The sequence below is a fragment of the Mastacembelus armatus genome, chromosome 8 (assembly GCF_900324485.2).
Source record: "Mastacembelus armatus chromosome 8, fMasArm1.2, whole genome shotgun sequence".
Classification (NCBI taxonomy): domain Eukaryota; kingdom Metazoa; phylum Chordata; class Actinopteri; order Synbranchiformes; family Mastacembelidae; genus Mastacembelus; species Mastacembelus armatus.
This window is the reverse complement of record NC_046640.1, coordinates 6410175-6437331: the sequence shown is the minus strand read 5'-3', so window position 1 is coordinate 6437331 and position 27157 is coordinate 6410175. Positions and strand designations below refer to the sequence as shown.

General features: G+C 40.3%; 1 protein-coding gene across 3 annotated transcripts in view; it reads right to left on the bottom strand.

The window, feature by feature from the left end:
- The window catches only part of LOC113140256 (CASK interacting protein 2), a 57370-nt gene that overhangs the window by 29485 nt on the left and 728 nt on the right, over nucleotides 1–27157 (bottom strand). For all 3 annotated transcript variants that reach the window (XM_026324051.1, XM_026324052.1, XM_026324053.1), the window contains exons 2-3: nucleotides 24960–25400; nucleotides 3041–3092 (exon numbers count right to left, since the gene is read on the bottom strand). In XM_026324051.1, the coding sequence (XP_026179836.1) occupies nucleotides 3041–3092; nucleotides 24960–25053 (146 nt within the window). In that variant the 5' untranslated portion in view covers nucleotides 25054–25400. The remainder of the gene's footprint in view (nucleotides 1–3040; nucleotides 3093–24959; nucleotides 25401–27157) is intronic.

The following is a 27157-nucleotide window of genomic DNA, read 5'->3' as shown; positions in this document are numbered from 1 at the left end:
TTGTTCAGTCTGAATTTTGGAAAGGAGAGCTGGATGCCTTTCTGTTTCATTAAACATAACCTCCAGCTCCGTTCTTCTTCTTCTGAATAGTACTGTTTTATTTCTTCTCTTATTCAGAGAGTTGCTCTGTCTGTCAAACAAGCTGCTCAACGAAAGACACTGTTTCCTCCAGTGAGTTTAATGATCAGATGAATAAATCAGCTAGGAAGCTCAGACCACTGCACAAGTTTGCGGAATAAATTTGCTATTCTAATGTCAGAAATTCCAAATGTTTCCTCCGCAACTGATGAGAATAAGTACTGAAAAACACACAATAAGTAGGAGATGAGGAGAAAAAGACAATATTCAAAAATGTCCTATGTAACAATGGTGAGCAATCCTTTGAAAAGCCCCTAAACCTGCACCAAATAAAGCCACTACTTTAATGATCTAATTTGAATGACTCCAAACTGAGCAAGCCAGAGGGGGGACAAACCATGAATCAGTGCATCAGTGATGTCTGAGTGTAAAAACGCTATCCCATCAATTTTCAGTGGTCTGAACCAACAAAGGAGCTACTGTGGCACAAGCATCAGAAAAATGTGTAGATGTTTAAATGTTTTACAGCTCATGGTGCATCACACCCCTCTGAGTATAGTGCTGCATAGTCTCAGATGGATCAGCATGCCCATTTGGCTTTTGTCAGTTTGTTAGTGTATCTCTAAAGTGCTACAGGTAAACCATCAATATCAACTTTTCAACTGTAGATGGTTCAACAGCAGACTGAAACCTTTCTTCCTAAAAGACATTACAACATGCTAAAAGCCTCCCTACATTTGCACTGTCTCAAAGCCAAAGGAAAAAAAAAAACATTACAAAAGAGTCCCCACTTGCTGACTGTGTGGTACAAACATGACCTGATATCAACAAGTGGAGCTGAAGATGCGCCAGGCTAACGCTGGAGGATTGTGACGAGCTGTGTGTTTTTAGCTGCAGTTGTGTGAATCTTCGACTGAGCTCCTTCTCCAGCGAGCTGCCGGCGGCACTGATGAATAATGAAGAACCTTTTCCTGCCTGCCAGCTACTGTCCCTATGGAGGCCATTAGTCCCAAAACACACACACGCTCGCACACACACACACACACACACACACACACACACACGCACACACGCACGCACGCACGCACGCACGCAGGGAGGAAAAGCACCAATTAAAGTTCAGACATGCTAATGCTGTTCCCAAACATATCACAGAGACTGAGTCACAGTGTGCCATTGCGACACTGTTTCCTTAATACATAAAATATCTCGTCACTACCTCTCTGCACCCAAATAAATCCTGCAGAGCTGAAACAGTTAGTCAATGAATCCCTGTACTGAAAAATAACTGAAGATGTTTCCAGATGTCACTTTTGGCTTTTGTTTTTTTGGTTTTTTTTCTCAATCTAATGGCAATATAAATGTAGAGATTAGTATATTGAAAACATAGCTACTGCGATGTGACTACTGATAAATTGTTTTTAGATACAAACAAATTAGTTATTTAAAGCTAACTTCTAAACAAACTGGTTAAAATACTTCTAATCAATAACAAAATTACTTATATGTTATGTCTGCACCCTCAATGTGAAAACTGTATTGTTTACTATTCCCCTTAATGGATCCATTTGTCCTCCTCCCAGACCATCACAAATCAAACACTGATATCATCATCAGCATCATCAGGCCTGTGCTCTTTAACTCTTTCCAGACTCTTTTTGCAGAAGTCCTGGCTGTCGGCACTGCATTAAGTCATTCAGGCACTTTGTAAACAATCCTATCTAATCAGTCAGAGTCCAACCCTCTGCTCCCTGACCTCTGACATCCCCAGTTTCCCCTCCCTGCCCTCTCAGGGGCCAACAAAGGAGTCCAACACTTGATGGTGTCTTAGGACTGATGTGGTGGTCTACAGTCTCTCTAACTCTTCTGTTTTACTGCCCTCGCAGACTCTCAGCTTGTCGTCTGTCTTTGAGCTTTTGTTACAATGATGTTGACTCAAAGCTGAAAAAGCTTCGAGTTGTTTTAGCAGGAGCCATTAAATCATGTAGTGATGTGAAGTGAAGACCGATCAGGAGACACTTTCTGTCACTATCTGTAAAAAAGTTTAGCAATTATAGTGACCTAATGTTTGGCCTGATAATCAACATGGCGTCATTAGAACAGCTCCGACTGAGTAATACAAGTTTGCACAAATGTGTTAATTTTTTTGACTGATTTTTAAATGTATAATTGCATTTTGTATTCAAACAACATAAAACAATAAGCCTGAGCGAGAAAGAAGAAAGATAAGATAGAAAAACATTTAGGCGTTAGTTTTGAAACTCTGCAACATTATTTTTAGAGAGACCTAAACATAAACAGACCAGTGCGTCTAATTTCTAGACAGCATTTTTATAACCCCTCCCTTGTCTAAGATTTAAACAGGAATTTGCTTAAATTGAATATAACTAGATTCTAGGCAAAGTAGTTAAACCGGTAAGGCAGACAAGACACTAGTTAGAAAGGAGATGGTTGAGAGGAAACAACACTGAGATGTTACAGGGAGGATAATAAAAACTTTTAACAAAGAGAAATATTAATGAGGAGAGACTAAATTTTCTTCATCTATTTTTCCTTTCAGGCTCATGAGCGTTGCGTTGGAAATTTAACCAGTCAGCATTTTACCACTGTCTGGTTAAATTTCTGTTGGCTAGAGAACCAACAGAGGCTGAGCAGACTGAGGAGGCGGCTCAGGGTACAAACACAGGGTATAAACAAGTTTGAAATGATAGTCTGACACCAGGGACCATCTACCATCTCACTCAATCTACTGACTCAGCTGAAAACAGCAACAGCAGAACCTAACAAGTCGTTTCAGATTGTATCCCACTGGTTTCCTGCTGTGCAGCAGCAAGAGTTATTGTGGAAACTGTTTTATAGATGCAATGGGAGCACAGTAATAAGTGGACACAGAAAAGAACTCCATTGTGAGAAATGTGTCCAAGAATATGTGTCGTTTTATGCTGCTGACTTCATCACTTACCCATCTGAGTCCTGGTAGTTCACATTCAGTCTCTTGGTGGAACCCAGCAACTCTAAAAAAAAACAAACAAAAAAAAAAAAAAAAAACAAAACAGAATATTAGTGTTTGAATCCAGGTCCCCTCAGGCTCATCATCTGAGAAAATACCTGGTTATTTAATAAAAAGAAAGAAAGAAAGGTAGATGAGGACCGTGGATATAAAAACTGCAAAAAACTAGTCAAGTAAAACTTAAAGTGCATTTCAATAAGAAGCATCCAATCACAGAGCTTTAGTTTCTAATATAATGACGTGAAAAATGATACACAAACCTGATAAAACATTCAGCCCCAACTGTAGCCATGACTTAGTACTAGTATTTAGTATTATTTAGTAGTATTTAGAGTCATTCAGTAAATTGGAAAGCTGGCGGTCAGAACCTATAGAAAAACCTACAGACCTACAGGAAATTTTTAAATATCCAAAGGACTATCAATATTGATAAATACTAATAGTATTATCACAGAAAATTTGAATAGAGATTTAGTGGTAGTAGTTAAGAGCTAAATTTGGTAGGTCTGAATGGACAGCAGCTATTGAAAGGACATTACTGTACAGAAAAATTACTCTAGGCACCAGCTGCCCCTCAGCACTTCTCAAATGAGCTGATGGAAATGTCTCTTCTTGAAGTAATCCAGTGTGGTGGCAGTCTGAACCTAAAGGAATAATCTCCCACTACACAGTTAATACAACTAGGCCCTCTATGTGGTCAAAAAACCAAAAAGTTAATGACAGTACAAAAGAAAATAATATTCCAAAAATCTTCCCAGGTTAAAAAAACCCCATAATACCCAGCCATTAGGCTGCATTGCATTCAGTGCAGCCCAATGGCACATTCATTGAATTTACATGCAACACCAACGTGAGCTTAATAAGAAACTAGCTGAAATCAACAAGCATTGGATTTTCTTTGTTTTAGATGCTCCTGATCATTGACATTTTAGCTATCATGGTGTTTAGGTTGCAGTTCCAATTGAATTTCTGCCTTTTTCTTCCATGAATGACAAAAATTAATATACAAAAGAAATTTTTAAAAAAAATTTTTGGAAGTTTTTACAAAGAGCTCTTCACAATACAGAGTTAGGTATACTGTCACCTGATGGCATATACTATTATCAACCCATGATTAACTTGTGCACAACTCCAGTATTACCACTCATTAACACTCAGTATGTATAAAAACGAACAGCCACCTCAATAACTGAATTAAGAAATAAGTAAGAGGTTTTATGTCAAGTGACCTCATTCCTCTGTTCATACCAAATAATAATAATAATAATAATAATCTGCACTTAGTGTACGGAAATGTAAATATAACACATTCGGGAAAGAGTATGACGTGTTTCTGTGGCTGGTTTAACTGGCAGGATAGAGGACGACAAAGACACACATAGAGAGTCTAGTCATGGAGACAGACGGTGACAATCTCCCAGCCAGGGGGAGACTATAGGCTGGAAACGCCAGGTCCCCTCAGGCTCCTCACTCCCTCAGGCTCCCTCACTCTCACCACTGGAGGACTGGAGGAAATCCAGTCTGGGAGGAGATTTTTCCTGGACGTTTCCTGCAGAGAGATTATTCAGCAGACGGAGACACCTGATTGTAAATCCTCCTGTGTGTCTCTCTGCTGCATCTCCCGAGGAATCTTCATTAGCCTCTGACCTAGGTTTGACTTCCTCAGATGGGTCAGAGGATAAAGATGCTGAAGAATAAAACTCAACAACTCTTTGATCTGCTGCCAGACAAAGACTCCCTGCTTCTTCTTCTCCTATCCAAGTTCTTTCAGCCACCACTGCTGGGGCTCTGCTACAGACTCCCAGTTTGGACAAAGTTTCCAACCTCACCAAGTGAGACATCCAGCAGCTCCTCCTTTTCTCTTCGCACTCAGTGGAATGCCATGGCCTTTAAACTGGCCAAACTCTCGGACAGCCTGCGCTCTGTTTGGTACAGCAGTGGTCCGGTCTGTGTCTAATCAGCATGTCATTATAATGTCACGGCCACTGACACTGCACTGTATGTCAGAGAGCTGCATTCACTCCTGCAGCCTGTCAGCGTGAAGGCCTGGCTGGTAATTCTGAATCATCAAACAATCACCGGTCTGTGCAGACACCCAGCTACAGCCAAGTACATCATGTAATCCATGTTTAACAATTAACCCTGCTACTGTCGGGCTCCTGCGCGTCATTACACACAGCTGTAGGACTTAATAAGAAAAATGACACTAAATAGCTTCTAGATGTCTTAATACGTCAGTATCTACAGCAGGATGTTAAACTAAAATTAATCACCATTTGAAAAATTTTATCCCCAGCTTCTCAACATATTTTCTCATTTTCCTCACTTACATAGTTTGGAGGAGTCAGAATAAGGATTTTTTTAAAATGGCCTTCATCATTGAATCAGCAGCTCTCAGACGACCATGTAGCAAACTTAGGCCACAATATGAAATCACACACTAAAAATGTACAGTAGGTCTAACTTTTGATTATAGCCCGAATTTTTCCATGCATGTTAAGATACTCACGAATGTGCTGGAAAACTAACTCACGATGTTGTGTCCTCATGTCTGTATTACTGTAACCCTGTAGCCTGTGTGCAAATAATTCAGAAAGCTGCAGCAGGGAGCATGTTACTGCTATGGTCACTGGCTGCTAGCGGAATATAAAATCTTAGTTATTATCCATCAGGCTCTTCATGCAAGCCTCTGCAAGCTACAAGTCATCAGCTGACAGTTTTCTGACACAGTTGGCCCCACACCAGAGAAAAGGGGGGCCAGAGGGCCAAAACCTCTTTGTTTCACTTTAATTTGAGGGATAATCATCTACAATACTGTCATGAATTCAGTGACCTGAGTCCATTTTTACCCTGTATTTATTTATATTTTGTCATATTTCCCCATTAAATATATGCAGGCTAAGCTAACAGATCCTCTTTGCATTGTACTCCTGGCTCTACAGTCAACTGGATTACACTGATATTTGGATAATGGAAAAGAAATTAACATGGTGATTTCCAGCATGTTCTGCGGTTACAAAGAGCATCTTTTTTTCTAGGATTTCTAGCAGGTTTTGTGTATGTACATTCATGATAGATATCAGAGATAATGAAGTCCCACAGAATGAAAACATACGTATAGCACATTTGTATGTCCAGATTTGACTGACTTATGACGACAATAAGGAGTGTGTTTTCTGGCACAAATTGGCGAAATCAGGACTTAAGTGTTTCTAAACAGCTTAATATCCTTGGTATGTTATTAGAGTCTTAATTACACCTTGATCCTAAAATAAGTTCAGGGTTACAGGGTAGTTACTACAGTATGTCCCGATTTCTCCCAGTAACCTGCTTTCTTGAGTGCAGATAAATATAGTGATTGAAGGTGAGTTTGACACCGCTGCAGTAAATGTTTATTATCAGTGGTCACAAGAGGTCAAAGGTCAATTCACAGGGACTTTAAAGGGGAGGATGGGAAAACGATCCCAGACAGCAAATCCACCCACAGAACAGAGACTAGCAGACACAGCACGATACTCCTCTGATCAGCCTTTAAATATGGCTGCTACCATCTCTGCCCCTGCCCCTCCAAAATGAGCCTCCACCACCAACCCCTCATTTTCCCCCCAACAACAGAGCGTTTGAAGTTTGTAACATCTTGGGGATACGTAGCAGGCTTTCCCTCTGGGGATCAGAGCGCTGCTTTGATAACGATCCGGATTAGTAATTAACGGGAATAAATCAGCACATAAAGCAAGGCAAAAATTAAAACCCAGACACAGAGTGAACACACAGGGAAGGAAAAAGTCATTAAATCTCTCTCCTCATTAAAAGTAACTGCCAAGTCCCTTAAAATGCAGGCACAATTCAAGGAAAGAGACAGCAGGTGAGAAGCTTTAATATATAAAGTAAAACATCATCTTATTTTATTCAATAATTTTTGATTTGCTGGTGTTGACAACGCCACCATTAAAATGTGACGAGATAGATCAGACATTCAGGGGTCCTGTGGACTGCTACAGTAACATCTATAGCAGCTCTACAGCTGTAGAGATGTCGTAGTACTAAAATGCTTTATGAACTGTCAGACTAAACACTAAAGTTAGGACTGACGTGCCATTTATTTTTAGAGTTTTCTCTCCACTCAGCTAGTTCGTGTTACTTTTAGCCTTAGGAGGGTGAGTGACTAAAGGGTGGTGGGGATATGTCGTTGTCATTACGCATATCAAACTGTTTTTATGCCCATTTTAAATTTCACAAGTCCTCCAATCTAAACACCCATAGCTTGTTTGTCCATACACTCTGTTATGTCCCAGAGGAGGGTCTCCTGAAGCAGGCTGTACTGGACATAGTGGTTGTCAGAGACCATAAAAGATGACTTAATGTCACTCCTCATTTCCAGAGGCAAAAACATCATGAAACAGAAATTCCATATTTCCAACACGTTATATTTTGCATCTGATTGTCTCCTTGTAAATCAGAAAAAAGGTCTTCTTACACTGGAAATCGAGCTGTTCAGACTCTACTCATCAATTGACTGATAGCTTGGGCACACTGACCTCCAACAGGAAACAGTCACCAGTTGATGCTACATCTTGTAGCAAGCGCTCTTCTTAAGGTTATCATCATCATCTGCTGCACATTTGTTCAAAGTTATTTTTACTGTTGTTTATGGAGCAAGGCGGAGTGGCCAAGCAGAACTCAAGAGCCTGTTTCAGCTCCAGCAGGGACTCAGCCTCGTTGTATAATTTCAGCTGAAATTTTAATGTCCCGTGGATTTGCTGCCACAAGAATGCAGCAGGAGCAGGAGAAGGAGGTTTTTGCAGGAGTCTGCAAATGTGAGCGGTGTAGTTGGGATCAGGCGCATAGACCAGACTCTCAGGCTGAAAGAGAATCTGTTGTAAAAATCTACCAGCTAAAATTAGACGACCACTGTGAGTATCAAATCTATGATTATACGTCTGCAGGCTACGCCTCACACATCTTTTTGTTTCTCAGGACTCAAGCAGCTGCATTTGGGACAAAACAATAAATAAACGAGGATGATATGGGAGCCCGTCATTTTCCTCTCGCTTTTCGTTGTGGTGAAGTGGAAAGGCCAGGCAGCAGCTCTGCACTAAATCTGCGTTTTCTTTCATGAAGCCTGGCCATCCTCCAAACACTCACCACAACAGACTCGAGTCAGAGCTGTTCCCTGAAACACAGCTGAGGTCCAACTCCGACCACATAAGATTTAAACTTCAGATTACATCTTGTAGTCTAAATATAAACAGGCCTTCCAGTTTTAAGAGCACCTATAAAAAACAATTAACGTCTTCATCTGATTAGTGAAACAGGACTGAATGGCTGTTGATGTGGTTCTGACTGCAGAGATTATTCTTTATAGGATTAGTACGATATCATCTCCAACAGGGAGAACTGAGGTCACTTGATATGCTAACCACAAACTACATGGCCAAAAGTGTGTGGACAGTTAAACATTTCTTCCATATATGACAATAACATGTAACAGTAGCTACATTTTCATCACACTGCTCGAACAGCTTCCACTCTTTTTTTTCAGTCTTTCCACCTTACACTGAGCTTGGCTGCAGAAATTTGAGACTATGAGCCTCTTAACAGCAGCATGTTGGCTACAGTGCCCTGACGTGCCAATGCATTCGTCCCACATAAAACCAAAACAAGCCAACAATGCTTCTCAGTGCATCACTTTGATTTTGCTGCTGTTACTGGGCCAAAGACACCAAAATTTATAATATCAAATATTTGCCAAAAACCTTCAAGCATAGTCTGAGGTTATGATTTGGACTTCAAATACCCCCTTTAGTTAAACTCCAGTGTGTGATTGTGCCACTTAGCGATAGTGGGGTTGTTTGATGCAGCAGGTCTGTTTGAAGATTTGAAGGTCTCGGGGGGAGGGTTGGTAAATGTGGGCACCAATCAGCAGCTCCTCTCCTCCACCCTCCCTTTCTGCCCTTTGCTGAGCCTGGTATAGGAACACAGGAAGCCCTGAAGTGTTTGTCCAAAGCAGGAGTGAGGCACGTCTGTTTCTTATCTGCTGAGTGAATGAGGATTGGGACGGAAGTGCGGAGTAGAGGTGAAGATTAGCCTGTCTTGTACATCATCTTGTCTGCACTGTGGACAAAACAAGGACACGGTGGAGGCTTGTCCTACAGCTCAGAGTCATATGGGACAAACAGCAGAAAGACAACCGCTTCAGCCCCCCTTAGTCCATACATAGCACCAAACCCGACCCCAGTCAGACAGATGCAAATACAGACTGGTTTTATCAGTTTACTTAGTGTAGCTTTGTTCAAGACAAATATGCAGTGTCAATGTTAAGATATAAAACAAAGACTCATAGTGAGGACACAGCTATGAACAGTCTCCTATTTGTCTGGTGGCTGTGTTTCAATAAGGCTAGACACCACTGAATGCCTTTCAAACTCCCAGACACCTTGATCCCCCAGACACCCTGTTTTCCCATCTGAGGACAGAGACAGCTTAAAAAAAATAACAACCGCAGTATATGTGTATGTAAAAAGTGTGAGAACTTCAGGGATTTCGGTCTTTGGGACTATCATTCGATTCTCATTATTGGTGTTACAATTTGATTCACAATCGATTTTTGATGCAATTAAAAGAACTGCACCGATTTTTTAGTTTGGACAGTCTGGAGTCTTAGTGTACCTTACAGTTTAGGTACATTAACACCAACTGTAGTTCAGAGTTTCAGGGACCCTCAGTAAGAATTACTGAGTCTTTGTCCTCTGTGACATGAAGCAAGGCTGTAACACTGAAATGTGACTATCAGCGGTTTGACTTCACAGACAAGTAGAAAACACACAGTCTGTCAGATATGACAGATAACCTGGCTGCAGGCTAGAGCTGCTGTCCGACGCCCAGAGCTGTGAAAGCTGTCAAACCTTCTGATTTATCAGCTCTCAGCAGGGCCCTCAGTGTGTGAGGTGAGAGGCTCATTTTCCCATCCTAAGAGGAAAGCCAGAGCTGTTTCTAATGGGGATATAAAACCTGGAGAATGTGCTTGGTGTGGATTTACTGCACTTTATTTACCTATTACCTTTGCAAGGAACTTAAATGTCTTAATTCTGCTGCTGCTGCAAAGTGTCAGGATCAAACTGCTGTTTGTTTGACAAATTACAAAGTTTTCTGCTTCATGCTCTGAGGTTTTGTAAAGCAGCTCTCACTGACAACTCTTTTCAAATCTGAAATCCTTATTTATATTTGGGTTAATAAATGATCTTTTAAAAGATTTACATTAACCCTTGTTTTAAGAGTAAGTATACTGTTAGTGAGACACACACTATTTTAGATTACCTGCTCCAAAAGTGCAAATATTTGCATTTACTATATGTTTACTATATAGAAGAGCAATGTTTGTTCCGAACTGCAACTGAGCACCATGTATGCCTGAACTAAACTATGTTTGTATACATCCAGATGTTTTCTGAATTCTGATTCAAATACATCCTCAAATGCAGCCCAGTGTTCCAGCATGAGCACAGAGTAGAAGAAGATCACAGAACAATGTGAGGACGACTGAAGCTGCAGAGCTCCTGTCTGCTGTGTGAAGCAGAATCAGTCATCAAAGAGAAAATAAACTGCAAAGTAAAGAGGCGGCAATGCTCAGAAAGTGAGAAGTGGCTAGTCTGACCACATCAGTCAGTCAGTATTCTCTCTTTTATTTTATCACTTTTGTGTTTGTTGTTTCCCTCGAGGAGGGGTCTGAGCTGACACAATGCTTCAGACTCCCGCTCTGAGAACAACAATAGTGCTGGGAAAGGAAGTGTAGAAGGGGCCCAGCTCTGAGTCCTGGCTTTGTTCCTGAAAGCTGCTCCACGCCTCAAGACCCTCTGTCAACACAAAATACCTCCCCCTTCCTACCTCCTACCCTCGTCTTCCTCTGACACCAAGTCATGGTCAGGTTATAGCTCAATGCCTCCAAAGCACACAACACACACACACACACACACACACACACACACACACGTGGAGCGTTAAAATGTCCTGCTCTAACTTCCTCACATTTTTCTTCGTGCTCATACAGACACACAGAAACCAATTTCGCATTTATTGCCACAGACACACTACAGAACGGATTTCTAATAATACTGATAGCCCTTAAATCACTTTCTTGATAAATCAGTTATTGGTTTTGTCTGTAAAATAGTGAAATCTCCCAAGGTGACTTCTCCTACAAAAGCATTAAATTGTCATATTTGAGAACATGATATGCTGCTTACAAATTACACAATCTCGAGTTGCCAATTGTATTTTCTTTCAATTAACTAATGATTCCAGCTCTACATACTACAACAAACTTATTTTATTACAAAGATAAATGAAAACTAAAAAAAAAAACGAAACTCGGTTCATTTTCTATTATGTTAAGATATTTTCTCAGAAAATTTGTAGTTTTTTTTTTTAACTTTTCCTTTTTTTCTTCAAAATATTTTTACCATATTCTAAAGGTCTCAGCTATTTTAATTCCCACTAGTGACTGTAACAGGCCATCCAACAATGTTATTACAAGAGAAAAAGTCACAACATTATGACGTGTAATTTGATTTTATTTTGACATTTGAGCTGCCAACTTTTTCACATTTTACCTGAAAACATTTCTACTTTAGTCATGCAGTAAACTGCCCAGTGACCACTGATATATTGATTTTTGCACCAAAATATTCAGATTCATTTGAACATTTTCTGGATATCTACGTTAAATGTAACTTGTTTCAATACAACTCACCTGCTAAACAGACCACAGACATGCTGAGTCCTGTTATTTTAACTTCGCAGTTTGTAAAGTACAAACTCAAGATAAATGTAATAATTGGGTCACAAGTGGCTCGAAGTTCAGATTTTGGGAGGAACCAGGCCCCAAGTTGAAAGATGTTTCATGGATAAGAATTCAAGGCAAACTTCTATATTCCTTTAACTCTGATGTATACTGTGTGGTATGTCCTTTGCATGCACCATGTAGTAAGTGTACCAGTCATATCTCTTAACTAACAGACACAATCATAACATGGCGGTGAGGAAGAGGAGAAGGACTTTGATCTGTGGTTCAGGCTGACAGAGCTGAACAGCTGCAGGGGCAGCCCAGCAGAGGCAGAGCCCCCTGAGGACGACCAGCCTCAGCTTCACACTAAAGCCTGCAGCTGCAGATCAGAGGCCGGAGAGATCAACATGACAGTTAGAGGAGTTGTTGTGCAGATAAATGAGCCCAAAACTTCTGAATAAAAACAGAACGCGCACAGAATGTGTTCTGTGCACAAACACAACATGCGTCAAGACGCTGCCTTATTTGTAAATGGGCTGACAGTCTACTTGAATACATAAAACAAAACTTTGCACAAATAAGTGCACACAAGGGAAGACACGACAAACACTCCCAACTCTGTCAGATGGTCAAAGAAGGGTAATGGATGAGCTCCAAGCTGATATGTCCCTGAACACATCCTTTACTATCTTGAGACAGGGAGCCAGAAAGCCAGCACCCAGAAAGGGAAACATCTGTGCAGTTGTCAAGGTTCTGTTTTAAAACTTTAACTATGGAAAATGAAAGTGGTATGTTCAGGAAACAGTAGATAATCCTCATATTCTTATTTTCACACTCATCAATTAAGATTTAATGAAATTCATTCAAATGCAAAATATTCATTCACACTACAATCCAGAGAGAGGAATCTATATCTCTGGTTCTTTGCAGGTTCATAACTCACTGTCACTGATTTTACTGTAAACACTCTGAATGGTTAGAAGTGTATTTTGGTTGCTATTTGCCACCATGCCAGAGTCAACACTGCCTAATGAGGATGGTTTTCTGTATGTTGATCCAGCTGGAAGCTGCTGTTTCACATTCACACTCTGCTGCTGACCTGCCAATAAGGATCCTTCAGACCGTCCAGACTGGGAAACTCCAGAGAACATCACTAACTCAGCTGTCCTCCCCAATACATCTGACTGTAGGGCACGACCTAATAGGAGCTAATGGACAGCTGACGGTGTAGTGGCAGCTGTCTGGGTCCTGCTGGTGTGTGTTTACTGAAGCTTGGACCTGTAGTGGGAAGTCAAAACTCACACTGTCACACCAGCATGTTAATGAGAGGCTTGTTGTCCTGAAGCCCAGCATATTTTAGACTCTGGGTGGGAAAAAATGTCTTGTTCTGAAGGAAATTTGGTCTAAAAGCTGCTGATGCATAAATTGGACATGTTGGAGCAGAAGTCCTTTCTTCAAACCAGGCACACTATAACATATTAAAACGTTTAACCTTGTAATACTAACGCTGAATATTAATATTTGAATTTGCCTACCACACTGTAGTAACTACTATCCCTTTTTTTTATATCTCTTTCTCTCAAAAAGCAAATTACAGGTATAACACATCAGTACTAAGATTGTCAAAACATTTAGCAACATGGGTCTGATCATTTCCAAGAAATTGGAATTCTTGGGATGTTTCCTGTAATTCGGTAAATAATTATAGTGCAATAAGAGCTGCCCCAAAGAAACCACAGCTTGTCTGGAAACAATAAAGGAGTCAACCATTGTATTAAAGCATTACTAAACCTCAACCTGTTGAACTCCGCTAGGATGCCACTCTGTGATTTTCTGGCCTCGCTTCATTGCAGTCCTTTAAAAAACATGGAGACGTATTGATGTTATCAGTAGGTTGTGTTGTTTTCAATGACACCACGTGTCCATGTTTACTAAAGGACTGTGATGTACGGAGGTGATGTGGGGGTAGTAGTTGCAGAGGTTAAAACAAAATATGTGTCGTGTTCAGTCTCTTACATCATTTACATTTGTAATATGTAAATGTCTACAAACTACAGGAATAGTTAATATCTAATTATTGTTCCTCTTTGTTTTAGTATTTGATATAACTAGTGCTTTAACACCCATCTTGGAAAAGGCCCATACCTGTGTTTTTCATGCCTGAAAATCAGGTTACCTTTGGATTACAGTTAACTGTTCTGCCGACTGAACTGCAATGTTTGAGGAAGGCCAATGCATTTTCTACCATTTCAGACATCTAGTGATGTCCATTCATTCCAGTGTAATATGGAAATCAAACAAACTCTTGAAACTTTAACTGCTGAGTTAAGCAATCTACTACTAAGCTGATTCATACAAAAATTAATAGAAGAGAATGTAAGTCTGAAATAATAAAAAGTGTTAATCTGACACAGCAGATGGTTTGTTACATAGAACCTGACAGTTTGTTACACAGACCCATCTGGGAGGGCACCCTAACACCCTGCTTGGAAAGGGCAGAACCCAGTAGCTGTGCAAGGTAATAGAAACTCTTCATATGATCTAAAAATACGTAGCATGTATTCAAAAAGCAAAAAACATAAATGTTTACATGTTTGTTTTGACAGCATGAGAAGAAGGAAGTTGTGTCATAGACAAAGATGAGAAAATAACACTGTCCAAGGTTTATTTCTATTGTGGTCCATGATGTAAAGATGCTGTAGCAGAAATAAAAGACACCATGTTTTATTAACACCTAAAGTATCTAATAAGGAAAATCTGTCTAGGAATAATCTCAGACTAGCAGTGTGCAAAATTCTGGACACTTCAAACACTTAGATTCTTATTTGTCACATAATCAGGGACACATTTGATCTGTCCCAAATTCATTCTGAAGCTGTGCGCTAAATATCTGGCATTGTTACTGCTTTTCCACACAAAATAACAGAGATTATTAACCAGTTTTAAGTAGAATAGTTAGTTCAAACTTCCACGTTTCTTAAAGCCAGTTTGACATTCCTTTTTAAACTGTTTGTCATTGAACAAATAAACCTGGTTAACACACTGCTGAGGTCCTTTAAGCCTACATGCTTGAAATGTATCTTTCACCTTTTTTTCCTCAAAGCAAGAAACAGCATCCGCCAACAGAAGTGATCTACAGTATAATCTGTGAAGCCTTTGAAGTATTGTTTTCCCAGTGAAGTGTCTCAGGGTGGAGTGGGATGTGTGTGTTTTGTGTTCCTGTTTCTATCTGAACCTAAAACAAGAAATGTTTCAGCACTCCACACATATTGTTCGGGGGGATGTGAGCTCGACTCCACACCCATTCCTCTGCTCATTATGGACTTTTCCTCACAGACAAACCCACCAATCCTTCTGGACAGTCACAGCACCAGATAGCCCTCCCCTCCCTCCACCTCCACCAGTCCAGCCTCAATCATGTGATGAGGTTTGGCTATTTGGCGGGTAGCCTGGGCGTGGCGGATCATGCCTCCACTTACAGTAACAGAGATAAGGTGGCATATTTACTGCAGCAGAGAGAGATCACAGGCTTTACTTTCATGTCAGGAAGCAGATCCTTTAATCAACAAAAACTATAATAAAAATATTCATTAGAAAGACTAAAACTTAATGAAAAGTAACCTTCCTCAAGATGTCCTTTAAGGTACAATTTGACTTTAAAGTTATCTGATGTATACTTGTCTCAAGCTAAATCCAGACAGTGAAAAACACCTGATTCGATGTTGATTCTTTTTTACTCGACTGTTTTTCCACCTCAGCCTGGTTGTGTTGCAGCACTGCTCCCCTTTGCAACAGCTGGGCTCAACGGTGTGACCATAAAAATTAGAGTAGGAAAGACAGAAGAAAGACTTTTATACTTGCCCTGTTAAGCAATTTTCCCTGACATACCATTAAGAGAGTCATCATCACTGAAGCCTTTTCTCATGCAAATTAACATGTAAAACACACTTTTTTTAATCTTTTCTATGAGTCACAGACTGATGCTGCTGAATGGTCAGAAGGGCTTCTCATCATCTGAGACCCCTATAATTCTTGGCTGTTCACTCTGGACAGTGGAGACATCATTTTCACTCATTCTCCATGGCAACCCTGTCATCAAACCTTGTTAGGACCAAGTGTTACTGTATTCTATTGTTAGTGTGTCTACTTTGGCACCAAGATCAATCTTGTTCTATTTTATATTATCTTGAGCTCATAGTTTGAATGTACACTATACTACAGTGCCATTGAGGACTTAATTTTCTGTTGAGAGGTCAATCAAATTAAATAAATATTGCAACTATATTTACAGCAGAGCATAGTGACGAGGATGCTGGTGGATTCAAAAACTGGTAAGGTACACTACAGGGGTGAGAGGAAGGCTCGACTTTATGTCCTCTGATGTGAGCAAAAACCAGCAAAATTATCACCTTGATTCTAGTGGAAAATTTATGGGCTCAACATAACATACTCTTGAACCCTGAGGCAGATTCATGGTAGAGCAGATACTGCTTGTTAATTTGCATCCAGGAGGGCACTACTAACTAAAATTATGCGCCAAAGTGAACCCTGTCAAAAAACTTCCTCCCTTCCTATCTGCACTGCAACCCCAGTTCCACATCCAGAAGAACTGGACCACTTTTTCACTCTCTGAGTGAGACGCTGTTTGAAGTTGTCTTAAAGCCTCACCGGGAAAAGAGCAGTGAAAATCCGCTGGCGGTGTTGCAACACCCATGAGGTCATGCTCGCCTTTCTCTCTTTGTCCTCAGCTGAAAACTTCAGGAAACTCTCTGTACAGTGTATTTCAGCAGAATCAAATTCCAGGGGAAAGGGGGACAGAGGGTATTGCTATGGGGTCCACATACCAACACCATGACATCACTACCTCCATTCTTCCCTCTACATTCAAATTCACTCTGCTGCTCTGACAATGGTTGGCAAAGATTCAACTCTGGGGATTTGACGGAAAAAAATTAACTGAAACTTTTAGCTTCACATCTATAGCTGTGAGCCATACATCACGCTGAGCTGTTGGTGTTTTCTGAGCCTCAAACTGAACTGATCTTAAACATTTTTCAGTTTTAAGGTGACAAGCAAACCTGGACAGTCACATACTTAATATGTGCAGGAGCCAAAGTCTCTGAGTGAAAATCCAGCCATTTATTGCATCTTGCCACAATTGTGGCCCAAATTGGTGTTTTGAAATCCACTCAGTGGTGGGAAATGTTCTTCACACACAATCAGAGTCAAATCAAAGCTGATCTATCAGACACCTGACAGTGAGCCTAATAGCAGAAAATGAGAGTTCTTTCCAGAGAAAGCTCAGCTCATCATGAACTACTGAACCTCTAGTTACTAAGAGGAAGGCATTTAGTTGACAGAGAACCCCAGTAAGGATTCTGGATATTGTGTGAAGTACTACTGAAAGTTAAACCTTTTCAGAGGGATTTGTCACCAGCTGGTTTGGAAAGGACAGGAGCTGATAAGGATCGATGTTCGGATTAGTACAATTTTAAATTTGTGAAATAATATTAACAAATCAAGTACATGATTATCACTCCGTAAACCCGTGAAAAGTCCTGTTCATAAAAGCTATAAATATGAATTTTTATCGGAGGTCAAACATCATAGTTGTAACATTCATGTGCATCTCCATTGTTGCACACAGTAGGGGAACTTATCTATCTTGAATCAGTGCCAAGATGTTCACAAAACCATTATATAATGCACACATGCCCATTACCTTGACATAACAGTTATGGTATGACATTTGGGGTGTGTGTAATGTCTTTAGTTTGAGAATAATATCATTCTCATTAGAGTAACAGATTATTTATTATTATCATTCATATGTTGTCATTAGTGTGTAATGACTGGAAAATACCAACTGTTGCATTTTCTTAATCTTAGAATGAGCCTTTTAAACCTACATAGGGAGCGGGTCTCCTTTCACAGAGGCAGTCATGTTGCACTGCCATGTTTCAATAGTAGCCCAGAATGGACAAATCAAACACTGGATCTAGACAGGGAATCATGTTTTGTTTTTTAAAGTGACAGCTCACTCATACCTGGAAAGGGGGTGGGGGGATGCTCACAAGGTTGCATTAAGCAGTCTCACCACCAAATGCCACTAAATCTGTCACAGATTACACATTGCACCTTTAAGAAATAAAAAGCACAGACTTTGGTTTGAAACTTGCAAACCAGCTAACGACAGAGCCTGGTGCAGAACACCCATTACATAACACACCTAATAAAGAAAAATCCCAGTAGGCATATACAAACAGGATATAGCATTAAACTCGATTCGTTATTGTCTAGTCTTCCTTTCAAAGCCTGTATGAAAAGAGAATATAGGACATGTTTGCTCCAGAGCTGCTCTGAATATTTTAGATTTACAGAGCAATCAAAATACACTGGAAGTGTTTATGTGAAAACAAGAGAATTCAACAGCATTTAACAGACATCTCAGAGGCTGATAACGTACTTATACACTCTATGTGGGTAACTTAGTTCATCCTCGGAGTAGGAAGAAGTCCTAACTGACCCAAAAAAGCCATCTATCCGTATTAATGTTTAGAAAAGCTCAAGAGAAGCTACAGGAGCTGACAACAAGCTCACTATAAAATACTTTTTCAGTGAAAACTTCATATTTTTTGTGTTTTTAGGCAGACACTGTCTCAGCCATCATCGTGGTTCAAGGCTGGATAAAACCATGACAGCACGTCTTGCTGGAGGGAACTGCACAACCATAAAAACAAACATATATATTATATTATATTAAATCAACTATTTGTTACTGATTCAGTGATGCTGTTGGCTTTCCAATTTCTCTGTGTCCATGAATGTGGTTGGTGCTCTTACCCCTGCCTCAAACCCAGCCTGCAAGTGTAGTTATTTTTTTTAAATTGGAAATACTTTTTTCATATATACTATAACATGAAGCCATACACATTTGCGATTGTCTACATGTTGAATTTCACCCCTGTTAAATATAGAGTGAACAACTGTCAGAAAACTACACCATCATCATTTCTACCTTGTGGCTGACAGTGTGACAAAACTGTAACATCACACTTTCTCACAAGTTCTTCTAGTGAACTCAAAGCAAGCTCTTACTTCTGCTTTGTGATGACCAATTTAATCATTCAAAAAAATCTAAGTAAGGTTTCCACCCATTCTGTCAAAGTCACTACTAAATCCTTTACAGCCCGTGGTCCCAAGGGGCCCCCCCCTGTCCCAACACACACACAAGAGCTTTACTTCCCTTTCATAGCTATAACAAGCCTAATTTAAAAGCCACATTTGTTTAGTGGACGAGTTAAACATTTAACACACTAACAGTAGAGTTGACAGGCAAACACTATCAGCTCAAACACAGAAACAGAATTTAACACACTGTCTGAATATTTTTAACACTACCCTCCAAACTGTCTTGTCTGGAGGACAGTGGAAATTTCCCTCCTCATTATCCCCTTGGTTTATAGTTTAATGCTTTTTTCAATGAGATGATGGAAGTAGAGCCCCACTAAACGTCACCAGAGTAATAAGTGACTGGCTCAACAAACAGTCTTCTGTATTTGACTGATCATTCCACAGAGCAGAGTACGTGTTATGTAAAGGAAACATCCTGTTTCTGGGCTTTCTTCAGAGTGTGAATGGAGCAGTAAGGGTGTGAATCTCTGAATTTGTTCCAGTTACGAGGTATGTCAAGTGACTCACTTATTCCCTGTTAGGAAAACCAAGACATTTCACAGCTTGGAACAAGCAAATTGCACAAAAAGCTCTGCAGTAAAAGATTTTGTAGAGAAAGTCACATGCTCGGAAATCTGGGTCCATATTTGATTATCTAACTCCCTACCTAAGAGTGAGAGAGAAAATGAAACTTCCTTCACTGACTTTCAGCATGAGGACAGTCCTGGAACAGAAAAAAAGCAGGAAATAGCACCACTATAGACTTAACAGGGTTATAGAGTTGTATGCAAATATGACCCCTGCAGGAAACAGATCATTTCTCCAAATGTTACTTTTCATTTTTTGTAGTTAAAAAAAAAAGTGACTATTGCAGGTGCAAAGGTTTGATAAGCAGGGCCCACCACAAATGTATCATTTCACTCCTGTAATGTTGTGAGACTGAGAATGGACAGTTTAAAAGAAAGGCTCAAAATCTCTGCAGCAAAAAGAGAGATATTATCTTTTTAATTACATACACTTGTCTACCCACAATGCCACTCGTCCACTTGCAGTAGGGTATGTTGACCTAGTAGAAGCCACTATAGCCTGGAGCCTCTAGCCTGCAGCGGAGATAAGCTACAGAGGCTACAGAGGCATAGTAAGATCAAATTTGTGGTGTTCAGACCCAACCTAATCTGATTTCAGAACATTTGTCAGATTTCACACAACTCCCACTGGAGACACTGGATAAACTTTTCAAGCAATCACATATCCTGCTTTTAACAACTGTTGTCATTATTGTTGCACAGCTGAAGTTTACTTGTTACAGTACATGGTAAAGCTCATAGTTTCTGCAGAGACAGCATGTGTTCTCCTCTGTACACAAAGCCACAAAAAACGGTTATAAAAGTTGTTATGTATTAAAAAGCTTATTGTTCCCAAAGCATGTCATTAACTGCTCTCCTGCTGCTCCACACAGGTTAGGCCTCCATAGTATCAGCACAGATAGGAATCATTTCCTAAGGTAGGAAAGCTGATAAAATGCTTCTACTCCAAAGATTAAGAGTAGAACTTAAAATGGATCACTCTGGAAATTTGTGGGTCAGTTGGGGCTGATTTCCCACGCTGAGTCTTGATAAATACCAGGCCGGAGCCATAAAAAACAGAAAAAGCGTGAGGTCTTAGTAGTGAGAGGGACTATAAAGGCAAACTGAGAGGAGCTGCAGAGTAGAATGGTCCACAATAAAGCAGGAATTCAGCCAGTGCTAAAGAGGGGGGAGATTTTGTGGAAGATGATTGGCTGGACCAAATTTGAACCCAAACTCATGAATAAAACATGAGACATATGTGTGGAAAGACAGCAGACATCCTATGTGGGCAATAGTCTGCCCCTCTCTCCACCACAGCTCGCTGGGTTTTTTTTTTTTTTTTTTTTTACTTTTCAACGGCTGGCTTTTCGTAGGGTAGCGACAGGTTTACGAGGGTCCAATAATGGAAAGCTGATGAGCTTCAACACCAAAACATCACTTCAACGGGTCAATAATAACGCCTCCTGTGGCACACTTCTATTAGAAAAAGACAGATGGGGTTGTTACAGGCCAAGGAGGCTTTCATTTGCTTTGTTTGTGATTTAAATGTCTCAAAAAGAAAAAAAAAACACCAGATTCTACGGCCCTTATATAAGATTTGAAATTAAGAATTTGGTATTTTAATATTTGTAGATGAAACTTTCTTCAAACTACTGAAATTAAACACAACGTATTGCTTTTATTGCTTTTTTGTTTTTCAATATATCTCCAGAAGCCTCAAAAATCTATGTGAAAAATATTCCATCTGCTACACAATAAAAAAAGATACTTTACCAAGTTGCAACTCCCTCTCTGCTTCATATTCAGTGACACATCTTAAGCATAAGAATAAGCAATTAGAGAGGTCATGAAAAAATGCTTATAAAATCTTCATGATTTTAAAATCAGTGTTACAAACGTTTGCATGGACTTCTTTGTAAAACCCATGTAAGACATCCTGGACCATTCTTAGTCACAAAGGTCAAGAAACACAACACAAATTTTAACTTCACTTTCTCAATGAATGGTTTAAAAGTAAATTTGGGTTGTGAGATTAGTTAAATCAGTGTAATTCAGGGGAGCAGTACAGTCACAGTGCACTGACTCTAAACAGCAGAGCCATGAGAATGAGATGCCACAGCACCTGGACGCCCCTTTCCTGCCCAACGCAATAATTCCTTGTAATCCTAGCTGAGCACCATCTGGGAGCTCCTTGTGATTTGGGTGAAGGGGTGCAGATACTGGAGCACAAGGAGTCTAGGTCACACATGCCCCTCACAAATCATAAGAAAGATGGAGAAAGGGCTGCTAATAGCTCATCTCCTCTCTGGTGGAGAAAACGTGTCACAGTAAAGAGTCTGTCTCTTTAATAGGCTGCTGTCTTCAGTAACAATGGTTTAAAAAGCGTTCACATATCACATGAAGGTGATGGATTGGGTGTGTTGCACTGGAGAACAATAGGCAGGGGTCATGTGACAGCCTGCAGGAAATCCCTCAGGGAGCAGAGACAGGCCTGTCAGCTGGCTGAGGAGACCGTCCACCAACATCTCCATTTTAACATGTACGGCCTGACAACGCAGGCAACGCAGAGCTCTATATTGTCCTCTACACCTACCACATGTGGATAATGCTGTGTTCACTCTGTGTGGAAGATACTATATTCACCTGTTTCCAAATTCTAATACAATTTATGACATTTAATGGTTGTTTATACTGCTGCAAGATGGTTTATTTCCTGAGTAAGATGCACCCATTCATTAGTTTTTTTTTATTAAAGGTGCAATGTCTAGGGTTGAGATCCCAGAGTGCAACCTTCTGAACACCACTCACACCCAACACCATCCGTTTCCAGGGGAGGGAAGGTGCAGTGGCCATCACTTTTAAAACAAAATGTAATTCCCTGTTTGGAGTTTGAGTTGTCTGTTTTGGGCTAATGTAGAAACATGGCAATGCAACATGGCTGCCTTCATGAAATCAGACCTACTCCCTATGTAGGTTTAAAAGGCTCATTCTAAGATTAAGAAAAACGGTTAGTATCTCCCATTGACTACACACTAATGACAACATATTTATGAATGCTATATTCCATTTCTACTAATACATGACTCTAAATATTACACATTGAAGACTAAGAGTCTCAGTAGCATATTTATCCCATGTAGTAAACCACTCTGTGTGGAAAAAAGCAGATGCCAAAATTACATCTGGCCAAGTCCAATTCTTGTAAAAGAATTAGAGTGTATCAGACAAGGCAAAGAAATGAACATGGACAATCACATCAGCCCGTTGGTTAAACTGAAAGAATAGATACAGTATTTCTAACTCTCCAACAACCATCTCTGCAATCACACCACCATTTCTGAGTCACCGACAACACAGTGATATTAGAGATCTTAAAATAGGCTTTATGCTTTCGAGCAATGTACAGGTTGATAGGGCCGAGTGCAGATTAAGCTGAATGCCATCCAAATGAGGTAACAATTGTATTTAGGATTCTGCAGATCTCCACCATTTCTGAGGAATTTTCTTCATTTTGATTAATTATGCAATAATAAACCAGGCAACCATAAAAAGAAATAATGCAAAGTTTTTAAATTAATTTCAGTAACTAGAGTTCTTGTCTGTCTCATCATCATTACACTACAGCCTCAACATCCTGTCCATGTTTGGTCAACAGATCGGCAACACATCATCTGTCCCATCCTCACACTCTTCACCTTCTGAGACTAACTTAATTTATCCTCAGAGGTCAGAGGTCAGAGGTCACTGACAGTCCCATAGCATGTGAGAGGTTATCTGCCCGATAAAGACTGACCTCTCGGCAGTCCCGGGGCCCTGAGTGGCCCCTTTTCTCAGTTACTTGAACAGAAAACAAAACAGACTGTCAGGCAGAGCCCACAACATTAGTCATACAAGAAGAGGAGAAAGGGCTAAGAGAAAAGAAGCAGTGGCTCAAACCCTTGGTCAGAAATCATTCTCACTAGTGTCTTTCCATTGACTTTGTAACTTTGCAGCTACACTTCAGCTAAAATTTCCCTCACATTTTGGCTAGGTTAGAGGTTAAAGACCCTCTAAGTTTCAACCATTTCCAGTTGTACAAAGATTATGCCCCAGGGCCGTACTTTCCACATTCACATGCCCATGACAATCCATTCAGTATAAAGTTTGTCACCTACCAGCATCCTTAAAGGTCTGCACAAATCTAGTGTAAGCAGAACTGTGTGTGCATCTGCTATCTCTGTCAGTGTTGGAGTATGTCCAACCTACAAGACCAAGTAGTAAGAGGAAAGATGATAAAAGATCCAGATGTGGGATGTTTAACATAAACATTATAGGTTTTGTATTAACCTACAACAATCAGACAGAACTGGGAGCTGCTGGTTTCAGGTTGCTGCTCGGGAATTACTGGCATCATCATCCTTTCAAATGCAGAGTTTTAAATGTGACAGCAGCAGGTGACAAAACGCAGCTTGTTTAAGCAGGTTAACACCTCGCCTGCCTCTCTGCTGCCTGGGGTGTCTGCTACACAAAAATTTCAGCGGCTAAATGGAAAACCAGTGCTCCTACAACAAGACAATGAACTGAAAACACAAGACAGGTTTAAAGGGTTAATGCCGATGTGAACTGACAAATAAATGTGACAGTATTAATGAACTGAAGCCTCCAGCAGCTTAATTTGGAACTTAAAATCAGTGTTTTCAAAATGTGACAATTTTAATACAAAGAACCTGAAAATCCTTCAGGTTCCCCCTGAATGTTTTGCCCTGAGAAGATGGCTGAGCTGTGATTCTCTCCTGAAAGCCATTTTATTAATAATATCACTCAAAAACAAGTTCAGGATAAGGGCATGCAGCAGACAACCAGACTCACCACTTGAGAACACAGTTTATCAAATCACCAATTACATGAATCTCCTACAGACACATTTACTCTCATCAGGCAACAAAGCAAACAGGCCAAAGTCCAATAAAGAAGTCCAGAATTTTTAAATGGTCAGAGTGCACTTAATCCAAACAAGCAAAATCTATGCCAGAAAAAGAAAGTAAATGTGATATACAAGGTTTTATGCATTTAATCTCACTTCACTATTATGCACTGAATAAAGCACAAAAAAATAGCACAAGCCCTTAAATGAGTCTTTGTGTTAAATACTATGCAGGTTTGGATTTGTCCTAGTAACAAACCTACCTGACTAACAGGACGTAGGGGTGACGCCACAAGATATTTTTGCCAATATAGTTTTGTAGACGTCTGTGGATGTGGGCTACATCCTGCACGTGTGGATTTTCTGTAGTGGAAGACTTATAAACTACATCTTTACCATCTCAAGACAGCAGGTGAGGTCTGAACAATGGCAGACAGTACTTACTGTTCCTGTTGGATTTGAGTTTGGACAGCAGCTTCTGAGTGGACAGCAGGTCTCCGCTCTTCACCGCCTGCAGCAGGTCCTGCTCCTTCCCCATGCTCCCTCCTCCTCACGTTTCAACGAGCTTCACTTCAAACCCTGCCGCCTCCTCACAACCTCATGCTGAGTGCTGGGAACATGGATCTGCCTCAGGTGAGGGCTCTCCTCTTCCTCTCCGAGAAAGAAACCTTAACAACCTGTCTGTGACGTTGCACTCTGAGCCCACATAAGATGGAAAAATTTCTTGCTGAGTAATTTCCTGCTCAGACTTCTCTTGGTCTTTACTTTGAAAAAGAAGTTATTTCCAGTGTCAGCCCTGGGAGGGGGGTGGGGGTAAGGGGGAGCCTGGAGATTTGCAAAGCTACTGGAGCAGTCAGAGGGGCTGGTGTGGTCAAAATAAAGAGCCTGTGACAGAAACGAAACAAAAAAAAACACATTAGTTTACCTATCGCAGAGCTCCAGACTGAAAACCACAGTAGCTCTCCTGTCTGCTGCACGTGTGGATATGAAAAACTAAAGCAAAGTTTTTTCCCCCCATCAAACCCAAATCCAGCACCGAGTCCACTTGCGCAGTCCTTATCTTTATCAAAGCTGAACAAAATTTTGTTTACTGGGATGTAAAAGAGAGAAGAGCATGAATTTCTTAGATTTTCGAAGCTGTAACTAGTCATTTCTGAGCGTTAGTGGTGAAACTATGATGTAATTATGATAAATAGTTTGAACTGTTGGTCAATTATGCAACAGAATCTGAACCTTTCATCATGACATTTTATAGACAATGCAGTTAATCAAAATAAAGAGAACTAATCTGCAAATATTTCACAGTGATAAAATCAAAGTGCTCAGAAAATAACATATAACTGGAAGGTGTCCCCAACATTTGGACGACTCGCAGTTTTCCTTCCTTTCTCATGACATTAACATGCTCTGAAGGCAAAAATGACGCATTCATGTGTACAAAGATTTACACAAAAAGGCCTACACAAACACCTGTGACCTGGGAGATCAAAGTTGTAAAACCACAGTGACAGCGTATAACCCCCCTAGATCTGTGAGGTTGGTTTAATTACACCTCACCAACCATTACAGCTCATGGAGGATCCACTTGCGGGTTGCCTCTGCTGTGTAAATATTGATGGGACGTCCAGTGTATTTGCTTCAGCATGAGAAGTCAAACATTTGCTGTGCAGGGTCAAGTGCATGCAAGGTTTTAAACCAAATGCTTAGTTATTTCACATTTGGAAACATTTTTTAAACTGATGGCTTAAGTCACCTGACATTCATAGTCAGTCCGGCTCTGCTGCTTCCCTGGGGGCTGTGTGATAGATTATATGCTTGCTCTGGCCATGCCTCGACTTCATTTCCACTGCAGAACAGCTACTTAAACTCTTCCAGCCCAGTGGCCAGGCACAACTCACAGAGATAAGAGGAAGAAGTTGGCAGAGGTAGTCAACCCTGCTCCAGTTTTCCTGCACACAACTGACATTACTGCTGACAGTCCTGATCTCTGCGTTGAAAAACAGCACCAACTCTCAAAATCACTGTTACCTTATAAACAAATAATGTTTAGGGAGTGTTTGCAGCTGGATCACTAGAGTCCAGATAATGTAGAAACACCATTCTGGTCCTGCTCCCTGCTCTGAGTTCTGCTCTGTTTGCCTGGTTACAACTTGCTTCATTACATAACAAGGCAGCAACAGAAAAGCATGGGGCCTAAGCAGAGCTATCAGTCCCATTTACACCAGGCTTTTCTTCCACCACCTCAGGCGTTTTGTATTCTCACTGCATTCATGACAAGAGGTAGAATAAATTTAACTTTGACACTGCAGGGAGTCCACAACTCAGTGAAGGGACTGAGTGGAAATGAACAAGACACTTTATTGCTCACAAACAAGATCCCCTGACATTTATTACTTTGAAGTAAAAGTTTGTCTGATACAAGGTGAAATATTTATATAGTTTCACAAACACAGCCACTAACCACTTACCGTGACTCAGTCTGGGGAATTTTCACAGTTTAATTTCAAAAGCTGCAAAAATCTATATGTTGAGCCTCCATTTAAACATAGGCAAATTAAATAGTTTTGTATTTATCGACCACATAAGACAAAGACGTGAGAAATGATTTAAAGTTTCCGTGAATTAATAAGAGTGACTCTTCA